Raw genomic sequence first — 16,545 nt, 5'->3', positions numbered from 1 at the left:
TGCACGTTGAAGGGACGGTAGATCTTCGATGCTGTCGGAATTGATTTCGTCCAAGGGTGCCATTGGGAAGAGGACTTGGGCCGCATTCGATGGCGAATCATCTTCTGGAGACACAGGGCAGCGGGAAAGGGCGTCCGCATCCATGTGCTTCTTGCCAGACTTGTATGTCACAGTAAAGTCGTATTCCTGTAACTTTAAAATCCAGCGACCAAGCCGTCCGTTTAGGTTTTTGAGCGATGAAAGCCAACAGAGAGCATGATGGTCAGTGACCACAGTGAAATGCCGTCCGTACAAGTACGGACGAAATTTCTGTACGGCCCAGACAACTGCAAGGCATTCCTGCTCAGTGATTGAGTAGTTGCGTTCGGCAGGTGTCAATGTGCGACTTGCGTACGCCACAACGTTCTCCACAGAGGAGGCGTTGCGTTGTAACAACACCGCACCAAGACCATGTCCACTGGCGTCTGTGTGCAGTACAGTGGCTGCCGTTTCGTCAAAGTGATGCAGCACTGGCGCAGATGTTAGAGCATGCTTGAGCTTTTGAAAGGCGGCTTCGCAATCTTCAGACCACACAAATGGGGCAGCGGATGCAAGAAGTTTATGGAGGGGTGAAGCAAGGGCAGCAAAGTTACGAATGAAACGCCGGAAATAGGAAGCTAAACCAAGGAAGCTGCGGAGGTCTTTTTGGCGGGTAGGGCGGGGAAAATTGTCTACAGCATTAATTTTGTCCGGGTCAGGGCGAATTCCGTCTTTGCTCACAACATGCCCGAGCACCTTGATGGACTTGCTCGCGAATCGGCATTTTTTGGTGTTTAGTTGAAGTCCGGCGTTGGCAAGACAGGTTAGGACTTCATCCAAGCGCTTGAGATGGTCGTCAAAAGTCGAGGAAAAAACGACGATATCGTCGAGGTAACACAGGCAGGTTCTCCATTTAAGGCCACGAAGGACAGTATCAATCATTCTCTCGAATGTGGCTGGAGCATTGCACAGGCCGAATGGCATCACGTTAAATTCGTAAAGACCATCGGGTGTGGCGAAAGCTGTTTTTTCTTTGTCTGCCTCGTGCATGGGAACCTGCCAGTACCCAGAGCGGAGGTCCAGGCTCGAGAAGTATTCAGCACCTTGTAAAGTGTCCAGGGCATCATCAATGCGAGGCATTGGATAGACGTCCTTGCGTGTTATTTTGTTCAGTGCCCTGTAGTCTACGCAAAATCGTACAGAACCGTCCTTTTTCTGTACCAAAACAACAGGAGAAGACCAGGGACTTGATGAAGGGCGAACAATATTTCTCTTGAGCATGTCATCGACGTTCTCCTGTATTATTTTCCGCTCAGACATAGACACACGGTATGGACGGCGACGAACGATACAGGATCCGTCTGTGTCGATACGATGTACCGCTGCTGATGTCTTCCCTAGGACAGAAGAGTACGCGTCAAAAGAACTCTGGTGTTTGGTCAGCAGAAGCAGCAATGCTTGCCTGTCCTCTGGCGGAAGGTCCGAACTTATGGCGGTGTTAAAAGCCGAAACTGGAGCGGGCGATGTGGAAACGTGGTCATCTGTCGAAATGGTTGACAGCGGAAGAACACAGGCTTCTTCATCGCCGAAAACCGAAGCGATGGTGGCACCTTGCGGCACTAAAATTGCTTCAGCAGATGTATTCACCGCGGCAACAAAAGCCGACCCACATGAAAAACGGACGAGACAGGTAGGTACGACCACTCCTTTGAGAATGAAATTGCCAGCTGGTGCAATCAACACGTCGCCATCGATGACTCTGTCGGACGACACGGAAAAAACGGTTTCTTTGCCTGGAAAGAGCACACAATCAGTTGTTGCGACCAGGCGGTCCGTTCCACTTTCCGACAAACTGGCAAGGCAAGGGTCAGTGATGTGAATGGTGGGTTGATTACAGGTGATGATTGCCGATGCTGATGACAGGAAATCCCAGCCCAAGATGACTTGATGTGCACATGGGGACAATACCGCGAACTGTATGTGGTGGCGAATACCATCAATAAAAACACGCGCAGTGCATAGTCCAGATGGTCGAATCCTACCACCGTTGGCACCACGCAGAGCAGGACCATCATACGGCGTTGTCACCTTGCGTATCCGAGAGCACAAATCTGCGTGAATAACCGAAATGCTAGCCCCAGTGTCCACTAAAGCTTCAACCCAAACGCCTTCAATGAAAACCGTTAATGTGTTCGATGGTGACTCAGGGGGACTTTGAGATTTTTCCTGTGATGCAGTTTCCCCCCAGAAAACTGCTGCTTTCAGTTTTCCGGGTGTCTGTCAAAAACTTGTGATGCGGGTCGGAGAGGGGACGAAGACCGGCGGAAAGGCGAAGGCGAACGGTGTCTGGGAGAACGTGGACTCCGGGGCCGGTCATCTGAATCAACTGGGGGCGTAGCGCGAGGCGGAGGAGGCGAGTACACACGCTGGCGAGGGGCGTAGTTGAAGCGGTTATCTCGCTCGTATGGGGCGTAGCCGCGCCGCTCGTCCATCTGTCGTCGACGGCAAAAGCGAGAAATGTGCCCTCTGATGCCACAGTAGTAGCAGATGGGCCGGTCGCTAATAGGGCGCGGTGCTCGCCAAGTTGAATGGAAAGGCGGTGCGGCCGGAGGTGCAGAAAGGGCGGTCAAGTGGCCGTGCGAGGGTGGGGACACGATATGCTCCATGGGAACAGGTGATCGGGATACGGCCTCGGAGTAAGTTGGCATGTGAAGAGGAGCACTATGACATGGCTGCGGAAGAGTTGTCATGGACACCAGCTCCTCTCTGATCATGTCACGCAGCCAAGGCGCGCGACCGTGGGTGTTCTGAGCGCAGGGTGTGTCACGATGATGCAACTCTTCACGGATGATGTCGCGAATCAGAGTACGGAGTTCGGCATAGCCAGAGGGGCAGGCAGGCAAAGTGTCGTGTTGAATGCGGATGGACTGAAGATGGTCGAGCCGCTGGCAGATCGTTCGCACGTCAGCAATGGTAGTGGGGTTCTGAATCGCCATAGCATTAAAGGCAAAATGAGCGATCCCTTTCAGGATGTGCCGTACCTTCTCCGTTTCAGGCATGTCCTTGTTGAACCGGCGGCATAGCGCGAGGACATCTTCAATGTATGAAGCGTAAGTCTCCTCCGGCCCTTGCACACGGGCATCAAGTTTCTTTTTGGCTGCATCCGAGCAAGCAGAGGTCGTTCCGAAGATCTTACGTATTTCGTCCTTGAAGTTCGACCAATTAGAGAAACTGTCCTGGTTAAGGAACCATGTCTTCGCCACTTCATTCAGGGACCAGCCAACATTCTTCAGTTTGAATGCGTCGTCCCATCGGTTGAACGCGCTCACTCGCTCAAACTGGTCCAGCCATTCCTCAACGTCTTCGCCCCGAAGGCCAGCGAAAAAGGGCGGTTCGCGTTGGGGGGTGGTGATAGCAAAGGTGGGCTGGACGGGAACTGCAGCGTTGCTGCCCCCATTGCTGCTCTCGCGATCCATGGGGCTAGTTGGTAAGCGCCGACCTGATCGAAGCTCCAGCTGTGCGATTGGGAGAGGTAGACGGCAGGATCGAAGGCACCCTCCACCACTTGAGAGAGTCGAGGACTCGTGAAGGAGAGCGGTTTATTCCAAGAGCCGAATCAGCCGATAACCGAGGAAGACCCCGTCAGGAAGCGGTGATGATGATGCCAGAAGCCGAGATGATGAAGATGAAGCGATGACGATAGGGCATCCTATCGGAGCACGGCGATTGTCCCAGCACAATAGATTGTCCCAAGACTGTAGATTCTCCTTGTGCTCACAATATATATATATATATATATATATATATATATATATATATATATATATATATGTATACTTACAAGGTTTTCTCTGTTTCCGCAAAGGGCTGATGACGTATTCTTTTGGACAAGCATCGGAGCATCGGTTGCTGCAGTCTGCGAAGGAATTAAAATCTGCTAGAGCAATGGAATCCTGGGAAGATGTTCTGTTGGTTTCCCGTTGGAGGTCCTCGACGCATTCATTTTTATGGGATGCAGGAGTGTACAGGTTGACTTTGCTAAGGAAGGTTTGACATCCACCTAAACGCAGCCGTAAGGCTGCAAAGGAAGGCTATAGCTTTTTCAGAAACTTGGCAGTTGAAAAAAATTCTGCCTTGTCCAGGATTATATTTGACCCAGGTTGACTTTGTGAGCGCTTCAGTAGAAAACGGAGCAGTTAACCTTTGCGAACAGTGCGTCTTTCAAGAGCTCTTGAGGCCGCCCGGCTTCTTGCGTTCTCTTCCGCCGCCAAAGTTGGTCGCACGCGTTCGACCTCGACAGTGCTCTCTCCCAGTGCTCAGTGGAGAAGAAATGTAGGGGCGAAGGTGGGACTGTTTTAATGGCGTTATGTGGGTTGTTTCTTGTCGCTTCCCCAACTGTTACTTTATAGTCCTTGTCGTCTTCCTGTGTTGGGTTTCCAGTAGGAATGGCTTGGATCTTCGAGATTTCCATGATTTTGTTTGATTGGTTTTTCTGCATCCTCTCTGTAGCTGAGAAGGATTTCGGGGCACCCCGCACACCGCCAAAGCGATGCGGCGCGGCGTCTGCACGTTCGGCTTAAGAGCGGACATCTCGGTGGCACCCTTTCCAGTTGACGTGGAGGAAAGCGTTTCCCACTCTCAATTCCGTGAAGAGAATCTACAAGGAAAGTATTTTGCGTAGAGTGGACGAATTTTCGTTCAGCAAGCCCAGCGGCCACCCACGCCATCCTCCGTGTAGTACGCGGTGTAGCGCCTGGTGAACCTGAAACGTTTGAACCCAAGTGGTGGACAAAGCCATCTTTGGAGTCTTCAAAAAAGTACAATTTTTCATGAACATCGTTCTAATGAAACGATTAGGTACCCCTTCACGTTGGTGATGGCGTAATGGGACAACTGAGCACGCACATGATCAGAGGGTTTTAAAAAACACTTCTCTTGGCTGGAACGGATCATTGGTCTCATATGATACGAGGCGGATTCGATTGCGCCAGAAGAGCACTCTGTAAATTTCAACCAAAACATTGAATGTGATCTTTCCCCAGCGACGCGCCTTGGACGCCTCCATGTCTGAGATGCATTGCACGCCGGAAAAAGGGGGGATAATCTGAAATGGGCGGGACACCGCGAAACACACATCTTATGGCTTACCCGACTGCTGCTTGGTACCGCACAACGCACGTAAATGAGTGGCGTTTTTCAGAATGTCTAAGATTTAGCGCACCTGGCAACGTTGCAAACGCGTGTTTGTGTTTACCCATCATTGCTATAGGACGATGTTCATGCCTCTGCATGACTCCTGTAGAGGTGTCCAGTGTGAGCCTGCCCGGATGAACTGGCAATATTACAGGTTGATTGATTGAGCAACATTTATTAAGACAGGAAAATCAAACGTCCGAGCGGGGTAAGGGAAGAAAGGAGGGAAATTAACACCAATCACTTAGACACTTGTCCACATTGATGTCTCGATGAAGTCCAATAGTTGAGGCAGTCGTAGGCCCGAGTCTTGTGTCCATTGCTAAATATTAAAAGCGCGACAGTCACTGACGGCGCTCTTACACCAGTCGTGCTGGGCCACTCTTAAGAGAATACGTCGCTATTTGTACTAGTAAAGACGTGTCCAGTAGAGTTGGGTCTGGTTGAGGGTTCGGGGCGGTGAAGATACGGTGGTGATTGAAGGCTGGATATGTCCACACCAAGCGGCCGAGGTCGGCTGGGAGGCTTGACTAACAATGAGGAAATCAGGGAGAAAGCTGAGGCGTGTACCATTTACGAAGTGTTTCCGGTGTGAAGGCAGTGTTTGCTATAAACGTGTTGATGAAGATCTCGCCACTAAGTGGTAAGGGCAGAAGTTTAGCTAGGTAGCATGTAGGAGTAAGGTTTTTTAGTCGTGCGCGTCTATCCATTTTGTAGCGATGAATCCGCAACGACGGAGATGGTGTAGGCGAACGAGACGGTTCCTCGACAGAGACCAGCGGAGTTTGAGTTTTTGTACACTCCTGTGCGGCCGCATGAACCACCTCGTTACCAGTCAAGTTCGGCTCGTGGCCAGGCACCCAGTCAAAGCGGACAGTGATGTGGTAGCGTTGAAGAATTTGCTCTTGGTAAAAAATATTCATGGGCATTGGGGTTAGTGGTGGTATGGGAGCTAAGTGCCTGTATGGCCTCGTAAGAGTCCGTGATGATTCAAAGCGAAGGTTGGGGAGCCGTAGTAGTGTCATACAGGAGGAATGATACAGCGGCGTTCAAAGCGAGCAGTTTTGCTTCAAAACTTGTTAAGGTGGGGTACATCATGGTGCAATATCCCGACAGAGCAGGAAGTTCGGGGCACGTCCATGCAAGACCAACACATTGAGGGGTCACGCTGGAATCAGTGTATATATCGACTGCGCCGTCCTGCTGCACCGATTGCACCTGCAGAATACGTTGTCTACCACTGAGGGTTTCTGAGTCCGATGGGGTGCGAGTGAGGCGCTGTGACGCAGTCCGGTCGGGTCCAAGGTGCGATGGGCACTGCAAAAGTGCATGTTGTGGGAATTTTCCGTCCGTCCCATGCAATCATGACAGCCCTTGGTGGGTCAGCGGCCGCTTGAAATAGGCCTATGCTTTGGCCTCTTCGATGATTGCTGAGACAGGGGGAAGGGGGACCGATTTCTCCAAACTGTGGATGGTGGTGTGCCGCGGCAGTCCGCAGATCACGCGAAGAGTGGCCCCATGTAGTAGGTGTATGATCTTCGTGTGAGTTTTATTGAGGTCGTAAGCCAGTGCCCTGTAAGTAAGAGTTCTCAGTCTCACGGCCCTGGCCAACGCCTGTGTGGCGGCTTGAGTTGCTACTCCATATGAGAGACGCCGAATGTATTGAAGAATGCCTTTCCACTTTTCTTCAGGCGCTGTAGCCACGTGTTAGCGCTGTTTTTCGTTACAATGGGCAGTCCTAGCAAGATTATGGGGTCTGTGACAATAAGAACTGGCACTAACCAAGTATGTTTAAGGTTCAAAAAGATGTTTAGGCTCCCATACGGGTGCCTTGTTCACAATGGCAAGTGGGGGCGAAAGTGATCCGGTTATGTTTGCTTCAAGATGGGACGTAGGAAACGGCCGTACACGTGTGGGAAGTTGCCATCATTGCGGCGATTAAATGTGCGCTCCATGGTCTCGATTGTCAGGGATTCTAGATAAAGCCGTGAGGTGCAATTCTTCTTTTTTCCGATTATTTTTGCATTTCCCCAATCTATTTTATGGTGAGTTGCTTCTGCGTGTTCAGAGAGAGGGTTAAAAGACACGGTCTTTTTTCTTACGTCGTAGATGTGCTGCCTGAGCCTTTGCGGAAAATTTCTTGTCTCGCCAACATAGCGTCGGTCGCAGTCTGCGCAGGGAATGCTGCAGAGAACGCCTGGGAACTTTTTCTCTGTGAGCTTGTCCTTCTACGCTCTCGCTGAACACGCAGAAGCAACTCACAACGAAATAGATTGGGCCAATGCAAAAATAATTGGAAAAGAGAAGAATTGCACCTCACGGCTTTATCTTGAATCCCTGACAACCCAGACCACGGAGCGTACCTTAATCTCAATGGCGGCAACTTCCCACACGCGTACGCACGATGCCTACTTCACATCTTGAAGAAAACCTAAACGGATCACTTTCGCCCCCACTTTTCATTGTGATCAAGGCTCCCGTACGGGAGCCGAAACGTCTTTTTTGGATTTTAAATATTCTTGGTCAGTGCCAGTTTTTATTGTCATGTGTTTTCCTGACCAGATGGGTTTCCGTCCAACCCTCGATTTGATTATGGGGTCTGTTCAGGCGATTATCCTCTGGTTCGAAATTGTCACTGGAATGGTGGGTATCGACGGAGGTGGTTTGCAGCCGTACACTGCCAAGAGCTCGGTCTTCTCTGGAGCGAGCGTAAACCCCAACTCAGACAATGAGGACTCTAGACTGTGGGCAGCCGCTTGAAGTTCCATTATTTGATCTTCCAGAGTAGGAACGTCAGCTGCCTCTGTCCATACAGTATTATCGACGTCATAAATGGTGAAGCGGGTCGCGGTTTCAGTGTCGAACCGACGTGCTATCTGGGACATTGCCAAGTTGAACAATAGAGGTCCAAAGATTGAGCCTTGAGGGACTCCTCTATCCAGGTAGTAAATAAGTGGATCCCATCTTGGGTGTGACCCCTGCAGTCGTATGGGGCGGCCTTGCAAGAAATTGCGAATCCAGGTTTTGGCTCGGCTGCTAGGATAGGCTTGGGCTAGTTCATCAAGTATCAGCGCCTGGCTAACATTGTCAAATGCGTTTCGAAAAGTCCATAACTATGCATTTTGCTCAAGCAGAAGAAGAGCTCGCGGTAAAAATACCAGAGCTAGACAGGTCAAACACCATACAGGATTGACGGTTCTGTTTACTCTTAGGTTATTCCGGCGTAATAGTGGATCCTTGGGGGGTCTCTAGGGGACAGCCCCCCTTCGAGCCAGTTGCTGTATCTCGGCATTCCCATTTAATTGCGATTTTATCGCATTACTCTCCACTTGGCAACAACGTAATGTTATCAGCATGACTTCAATCTCAGAATCGGCGTGCATCCACTCCGCACAAGTCTCACGTTTCATCCCATTGCGGATCGTTCATTGGTGCCAATGAACTCCCGCCGATTTTGCTGCCAAGCGTTCCCCAGAAGCAGACGCCTTGGCTCTGAGCACGAGAGAACGGATCAGCAGCGCCGTTGGAGACGACAAAGACTCAACAAAAGAAACTGACGTGCAAGCAGCCCGCAAGGCTGCTTCGTTGAAAATAAAGAATTCATTTGAATGACTTCACGGCCTCTAATGTCAGAAGGGGGAATCTCAAACCTTAAGTATTTTAGAAACTCAAAGGCTCTTTCTACTATCGAGGAAGGAAGATCGTATTAGCGTGAAGCTTTCGATGGTGGAAATTAAGCAGGTGGACATTTGCTATTCATTTGTTTCCATTCGAGTTATTTAAAAGATCGAGTAGCTGAGAGTAAGTGTAAATACTTACACCTAATACCCAGATACAAACTGCTTAAACGTGTCGTAATGGATCAATCAGAAACTAAGAAAAATAGTGCAATCGCACAGACGTCGTCTTGAAAACGTAAGGGACTTGGGTTGCATTCCGACCGGAGGTGCGTTGTTTTCTTGGTCTCCCTGTTGCACCACAGCCTACCATCATCATCATCTCGTGAACCTCACTTCGTAAAGTTGGCTTTTGTGTAGTGTGTATTTTAGGCTTAAGTATTTTAGAAACTCAAAGACCCTTTCTACTATCGAGGAATATCGTATTAACGTGAAGCTTTCTCTGGTGGAAATTAAGCAGGTGGACATTTGCGATTCATTTGTTTCCATTCAAGTTATTTAAAAGTTCGAGTAGCTTCCCGATGCAGTTACGGCTGGGCTTCGGGCATGTCATCAAGAGCCATCAGTGTGCTCTAGAAGGCTTCGCTTTAACAAGTTGTGGCCTGGCGCTATGCCTCCAGCCTCGTGCGCTGGTCATCATAGCAGCGGAAGGGTGAGTGCACCTCGCAGTCTGCCTAAAATTCAGCGACAAGAAGCAGCAGTGCCGGGTCATCGCCTTTCCCACATTTCTCATGGCTAGAGCTTAATTTTGAATTATTCAAGCTTCTACCCCTACGGAGTGGTCATTCTTCATTCGTCAGTGCATTTCCTTCGCTGGTCCATTGCCTGGATTGAGAAGCGAGCTGCTGGATGTCCCAAGATCGGCTTTACCTCGGTTTAGGCAATGCCGGTAGAGTGGCGAGCCCGCGGGAATTTCTTACCTTGCCATTAAAGAGAATCTATAGGTGGAACACCTTGGCTCAGCCTCTCGTGAACCTTGAGCCGAAAATGTGAAATGCTTCCGGGTCTTGAAAACAGAACTAATTTTCTCTTTCTTTTCTAGGCCACAATAAATAACATGATGATGCCGATGACTTTGGGCTTCGCTAAAACGGACCTGAACCACTTGTGGCGTTACGTTGAGCATCACGCCACTGTGTGGACCGGCATAGAGGTGTTAGAGCATCATTTTATCTACACTAATATAACTGAAACCCTTGAGCCAAATCCAGCAACAATGGTGAGTTTTAGCATGGTTTAAATAAAAAAAGCATGCATACATTCCAAGAACACACCGTTTTTTTCGCGCCCGAACTGTCATCATGGTGAGACACATAAAGGAGCACGCGGCACATGAGAATTTTTTAATTGCCTATTACATCGTATTAGAACCAATCCTTAAAAAAGGCTTTGCTGAATTGGTTGGTTCATGGCCTCAAAATTAAACAGAGCGCGAGATGAAGAGGACCGAGAAATATTTGTAGATGAAATGCCCGTGCACGACGAAGTCGGTAAATTAAAAAATCAGTTTGTCGAACAGAAATAATACCGATGCAGTTACGGCTGGGCTTCGGGCGAATTTGTTATTTTCAGGTTCAGTTCCCGTTCGTATAAATCACAACCCGAACCGATTCGCGAACCGGTTCGCAGGCTTGAACCGGTTGGCGAATCTTTTAGGAGAGTCCGTTAAGATTTTCAGTTCGAATCATCAGTGAAGTTTCGAAAAGTTTTTCATAGTTTAAAGCAACTACAAAAACCTAATACAGGTTTGGCGCATTCATAACGCCGCTTACCTTGTACATTTTCTGCAATTTTACCACAACAGTAAGCAGTTAGGCTAGATAATTAGGAAAACGTTAAATATTTTAAGTAACAATAAATAACGTTAAATACGTTAAAGTGAAATTTACGAGCGGGCCTTTCGCGCCGTCCTCACCTTTCATCGCCGCGGCAAATTTCGCAGCGAACACATCTTCTGGTATTGATCACGCAAGCTCTGTAGTGAGCTTGCTCAACTCCTCATTGTTGAAATTCAGCTGCTCTATGAGTGCAGTCACCGAATGGGCAGTATCCAAAACACCTTTGGCTTCACTGATAAGCAGTGTGCTCTGCTTATGACGGGGCGTTCTCTTTTCGTTGAGCTTCTGCTGTGCTTGCTACACCGCAGGATTGTTCACCTTGTGCACTCCGTTTCCACTTTCACTCTGCTTGGCCCCTGATCGTTTGCTTAAGTGGCCCGACTTCTCCATTCCGGGGCTTTTTAGCACCACACGATGATGAAGAAACGGGTGCAACACCCTGAGAAGGAATGACTAACTATATTTTACTATAAACTGAACCGGAACCAGAACTTAACTCAACTGAGAGCTGCATCTTACGGGTACTCACCTACGGAGCAGAAACTTGTAGGCTCGCTAACAGGGTTCAACTTAAATTGAGGACTACTCAGCGCGCAATGGAATGGAAGATGATAGGTGCAACATTAAGGGACAAGAAGAGAGCGCAGTGGGTCAGGAAACAAACGCGTGTTAAGAACATATTAGTAGAAATTAGGAAGAAGAAATTGACGTGGGCAGGGCATGTAATGCGAATCCAAGATAACCGTTGGTCAATAAAGGGACCCTGCAACACCCTTCGTGCAGTACAAGTAAACCTGCGCGACGTTTAGATTAGACCTCCGAGAACACCCGAGCCATATATTACACGTGCACGTGAAGCGGTAAGCGCGGAAGTCGCCGTGAAAGACGCGGAAAAACCAACCGCTCTCTCTTTAATTCTACTCATTATGCACCCCTGGCATGGCCTCTGCGACGTCAATCGGGCCATGGCTGTCCTGGCTGTCCTATTGGCTGTGGCTGGTCAACTTCGCGGCTAAATTCTGGCATTTCCTGTGACGATCAGCCGTCGTTGGCACTGTGTATGAACATCTTCTATGTCTGAACCTGTCAGCATGCTTTTGGTGTTTCTTTTGTTTTGAGTGCGCGCGGAGTTTTAGTGACTAACTAAATATTCCACTTTCAACGAGCCCACTCGACAACGAACGTTTATGGCTCCAAAAACGCCCTACCAGCCTGGGTGCTTGCTTGCGAGCAGGCCACCATGCCTGCTTTTTTGTGGCATCAGACCGGAAATAGACCCGTCCACGTTGTGGGGAAAAGGACGAAACTCCCCGGCCTATGACATATCGAAGGCCGCCGAACAGACCGCCGCAGGCCGCCTCCCTCTCCGGGAGAGAGCGCGCAGCTTTCGTCGCGTTGTCCGCGGTTCAGTTGAGAGGGAACAATTATGCGCGATTTTTCATTGGGCGTAGTTTCGGTGATAGTGAACGGATTTTCATAATTCTTGCGGGAGGAGATTGCTCAGACAATAGACTTTACCGCAAAATACATTCCGAGTAGTCGATGGTAAGTGTTGCAGGGTCCCTTTAAGGGTAACAGAGTGGATCCTTAGAGAAGGCAAGCGTAGCAGGGGGCGGCAGAAAGTTAGATGGGCAGATGAGACCAAGAAGTTCGCAGAGATAAATTGGTCGCAGTTATCGAAAGACCGGGGTAGTTGGAGAATGATGGGAGAGGCATTTGCCCTGCTGTGGGCGTAGATAGGCTGGTGATGATGATGGTGACCGGTATGATAGAAAGCACATGGCGGCCGATGAATTTTCCTATTTCGTTTTGTTCTTTCCTTCAGAGCGTCCCTGTGTTGTGTCCCCTGCTTCATCTCGGTTACTTTGCTATGTGCGAAACAATAAAATGCAACATGTGTCACCTAGCAACCTTATCAGCACTACTTCAGTAATTTCGTGGGAACAACGCGTATCCTTCGCGCACAATAGGTGCGGCTTTGCCCAGAACGGCAGCGGGAGAAAAAGTGATAATGGATGCGCCGGTGGTTGGAAGGTTTTAAGGCCAATCGTGTATTCTTCTGTGAGACTACCTGTAGAGTGTTGGAGCCGACAAAAACTGTCTGTGCTCGTTCACAACGGCGGTGCGAGCATAAGTGGGAATATTTGCACCTCTGGCAGAACGCCGCCAAGGACCGTCATAGCCAAAAGGGAATGTGTTTTTGTCCAGATGCTTCAGTGTTATATATATTGTTTCACGAATACAAAACTACTTCATTTTTGAACTATGAACCGCTCCGCTGATCAGCCTCTTCACCGAGGGAAAGAGCCGATGAATGTTTGATATTATTTAACTATCCTGTTCCCCACCATGCTCCCCTCGTATCCCTATCTGTCAGCACTCTCTGACTATGATCGAATACCAGCTGTAAGTTCTCCCAATTGCATGCCCAGCCTAAGTACACTCACTCCAAATTTCCACGATCTCTTAATGTTCAGTTTGTTCCATGATAACAAAATAGTCATTTCTTATTCTTGAACATTCCTCCCATCATCCTTCTATCCCTTTCAAGTTGTTTATAATTTACAAGCCTATGTGCGAATTGGTTCTTTACTCCGCACGGGGCACCTTGAGTATTCATGGTGACGGTGAGCAGCGACACCGCGGACCCCGAGCTCCCATGCATAAGCTGTGTCCAACCGTGGCGAGGTGTTGAAAGGTGAAGGGTAGAAGCCGTAAACGGTGGCCGTCGGAGCCTTGGTCAAGCTCCGGCCGATGGGCTCCCTGCCTGTCTACCAGGCAGGGAGCTGCGGGACTTCTTTGGATACCAGGGTAAGGTCAGTGGAGAAAGTACCCCCGTATGCCTGCTTTCCAATGTATCATAAGGCATTTTCCAAACCCCCCCATACGTGATCGGCCCCCAAAAAGGGGCCGCACCTAAGTTTCATTTCCACCACTTCCTAACTTGAGTATTCCGAAACCGAACAACTACTCTCGCTTCTTAGTGATAGATTCAGTTGATCAGTTGAAACCTCTTGCTTCAAAGTCCGTATTTCTCGTCTCCAAATTTCTTAAAAGTGTTATTGGTGAATAATATAAAGCCACAAAAACAAAGAACCGGTGAAATATTTGTTAAATTCAGTAGCCAGGATCAGGCTGACAAACATCTTCCACAAACCAGCGTCGCCGATCTGGCCATCCTAGTCACGCCCCACCGCAGCCTAAACAGCTCGTAGGGCGTGATCTCCGAACATGACCTCCTGAATGAAACTGAAGCTGACTTGCTGGAGGGCCTTTGTGGTCAGGGCGTAACTGGTGTCAGGCGTATAACCATACGTAGAGATGACAAACAACTACCCACGAAGCACCTCATAATTAACTTCGACAGGCCGACCCTCCCCGAATGTGTAAAAGCAGGCTTTATCCGATGCCCAGTCCGGCCTTACATCCCGAACCCGCGGCGCTGTCTCAAGTGCCACCGATTCGGGCACGGCACAAACTCCTGCCGTGGCAGACTTACCTGTGCAAAATGCGGCCAACACGACCATTCATACGAGAACTGCAATACTGAGAATTTCACCTGCGCAAACTGCCAGGGTCACCACGCTGCATAATCACGGAAATACGAGAAATTCAAACAAGAAAAGCAAATCATCAATGTGAAGGTCACGGAAACCATCACCTCCCCAGAGGCGCGAAAAAAGTTCGCCTCTTTCCCCCTGGGGAGGTATGCCGACGCAGCTCACCGGGGGGCGGAGCGGCGCCTGGTGTCCACAGGAACCCAGTTCAGTGACGCTGACCTGGTCCTGTCGCCGCTCCCCGCTGGGATGCCTCACACTTCCCAAACCGGCACCAAGCCACTTGCTGAGGCAGCAGCGGTTGTGGTGCAAACCACTTCTGTGTTGACCGGTGCCGCTCCCGGCCCTACCTCCTCGTCTTCCAGTGCGTTGGAGGGTGCCGAGGGGATGGACTCCGCAGGCGCCGCACCGGCTCCCACCGACAACGACACCGCACCACCCGTGCCACCCCTGGTGCCCCGGACGCCCTCGGCGATGGTGGCTCAAACGAAGCGCTCCCGAAAGGGGGCCAAATCCAGGGGGCCCGGTCCGCCAGGCACCCCTCTGACATCCCACGAGGAGATGGATGTCATCCCGTTCCTGCCTGCAATGCGTCACAAGGAGTGGCCTCCAATGTCCACGCCGACAGACAGGCCGAAAAATCACAAAAAAACAGCCCCAAAAGACGACACATGAACAAACACACACACTCCAGTCATTCTAAATGCAAATAATGGGAACAGAAAACATCACCCAATGGAACTGCAGAGGCATCGTAAAAAATCTTGACGATGTGTATGACATGCTGCATTCCCGTCAGCCAAGTACCATGTGTCTCCAAGAAACTCACTTCAATTCCAAACAGACAAATTTCTGAGCAGGTACACGGTATTCAGAAAAGATAGGGTTGGCTGCACCCACTCTTCGGGCAGTGTGGCCATTGTCGCCCAGAAATCATCAGCATGCCACCCTCTCTCTTTAAACACTCTGCTGGAGGCTGTAGAGATCCGTACGATAATATTTAATAGGTTGATAACGGTATGCTCCATTTACATTTCTCCTGATTTTGCACTTCTGAGCTCCAATGTCGAGGCACTGGTTGACCAGCTGCCGGAACCATACATCCTAACAGGCGACCTTAATGCGCACAACACACTTTGGGGCTCCTCCAGAACGGATGCCTGAGGTCGCCTGATAGAGAAGTTTCTTACATCCTCGAGAGCATGCCTTTTCAACAAAAAACAGACTACATACCATAAGGTAGGACACAATACATATTCACATCTTGACTTGGCTATTGGTTCTGCAGTTCTCTTTCCATGTCTTGAGTGGGGTGTGGGCAGGGACCCATATGGTAGTGATCACTTCCCCACTTCATTACCGTATATAGGTACAGGCCCGAGCAGTCCATGTTCAGATAAAAGGTTTAATGAATCAAAAGCAAACTGGAGCACATTCACACAAACATCTCAATTACACCACACATCCAAAAACACCTACAGGTGGACGAAGCAGCCCAAATCATCACGGCGCACATCCTCGACGCCGCCGAAAACTCCATTTTCCACGCCCCCGGTGCTCCGCGCTACCAAAGGAGGCCGTGGTAGAATGAGGACTGTAGGCGGGCGCGAGAGGCCCAGAACAAGGCGTGGGGTGTTCTTCGCCGGTACCCTACGTCAGATAACATCATTTGTTTTAAACGGGCAAAGGCTGTTGGGAAGCGAGTGCGTCGTGAGGCGAAAAGGGAGAGTTGGCGCACCTTCCTCACTTGCGTCAATTCATACACAGACACACAGAAAGTCTGGACACGAGTACGAAAACTAAAAGGACAAGAGACACACAGCCTTCCCCTGGTTAGTACAACAGGGGACACACTGGAAGACCAGGCTAACACGCTCACACAACACTTCCAACACGTGTCCAGCTCTGTACACTACACAAACACTTTCCTGAAACATAAAATCGCTTGTGAAAAAAAGTTCCTACATGACAATAACAGGTCAACATCTGGTTACAATTCTAAATTTACACTCTATGACTTTAGGGTGGCGCTGAGCACATGTAAACCTTCAGCTCCAGGGGCAGATAAGATAACATACACCATGATACAACACCTACACCCAGACACTCTTGAAACACTCCTATACCTATACAATGAAATATGGCTTTCGGGGCACATTCCACACTCTTGGAGGGAGGCCATAGTCGTGGCGTTTCTGAAGGAAGGGGAGGACCCTTCCTCTCCCGCCAGTTATCGTCCCATCAAACTGGCAAGCTGCCTGT

The 16,545-nt window shown here is 49.6% G+C and overlaps 1 protein-coding gene across 3 annotated transcripts in view; it reads left to right on the top strand.

Moving 5' to 3' along the window:
- The window catches only part of LOC144147288 (uncharacterized), a 181,524-nt gene that overhangs the window by 146,583 nt on the left and 18,396 nt on the right, over positions 1 to 16,545 (top strand). For 2 of the 3 annotated variants that reach the window (XR_013317882.1, XM_077679385.1), the window contains exon 5: positions 9,931 to 10,107. The exons of the other annotated variant lie outside the window; for it this stretch is intronic. Coding sequence is in view for 1 of the 2 variants with exons in the window: in XM_077679385.1 (XP_077535511.1) it covers positions 9,931 to 10,107 (177 nt within the window). In the remaining variant the exon portion in view is untranslated. The remainder of the gene's footprint in view (positions 1 to 9,930; positions 10,108 to 16,545) is intronic. 3 annotated transcript variants of the gene reach the window in all.

This window comes from Haemaphysalis longicornis, unplaced genomic scaffold (assembly GCF_048455015.1).
Source record: "Haemaphysalis longicornis isolate Haplotype H1 unplaced genomic scaffold, Haemaphysalis longicornis Haplotype H1 scaffold_7, whole genome shotgun sequence".
Taxonomy (NCBI): domain Eukaryota; kingdom Metazoa; phylum Arthropoda; class Arachnida; order Ixodida; family Ixodidae; genus Haemaphysalis; species Haemaphysalis longicornis.
Note: the sequence above shows the minus strand (reverse complement) of the source record. Positions and strands in the feature narration are given on the sequence as shown.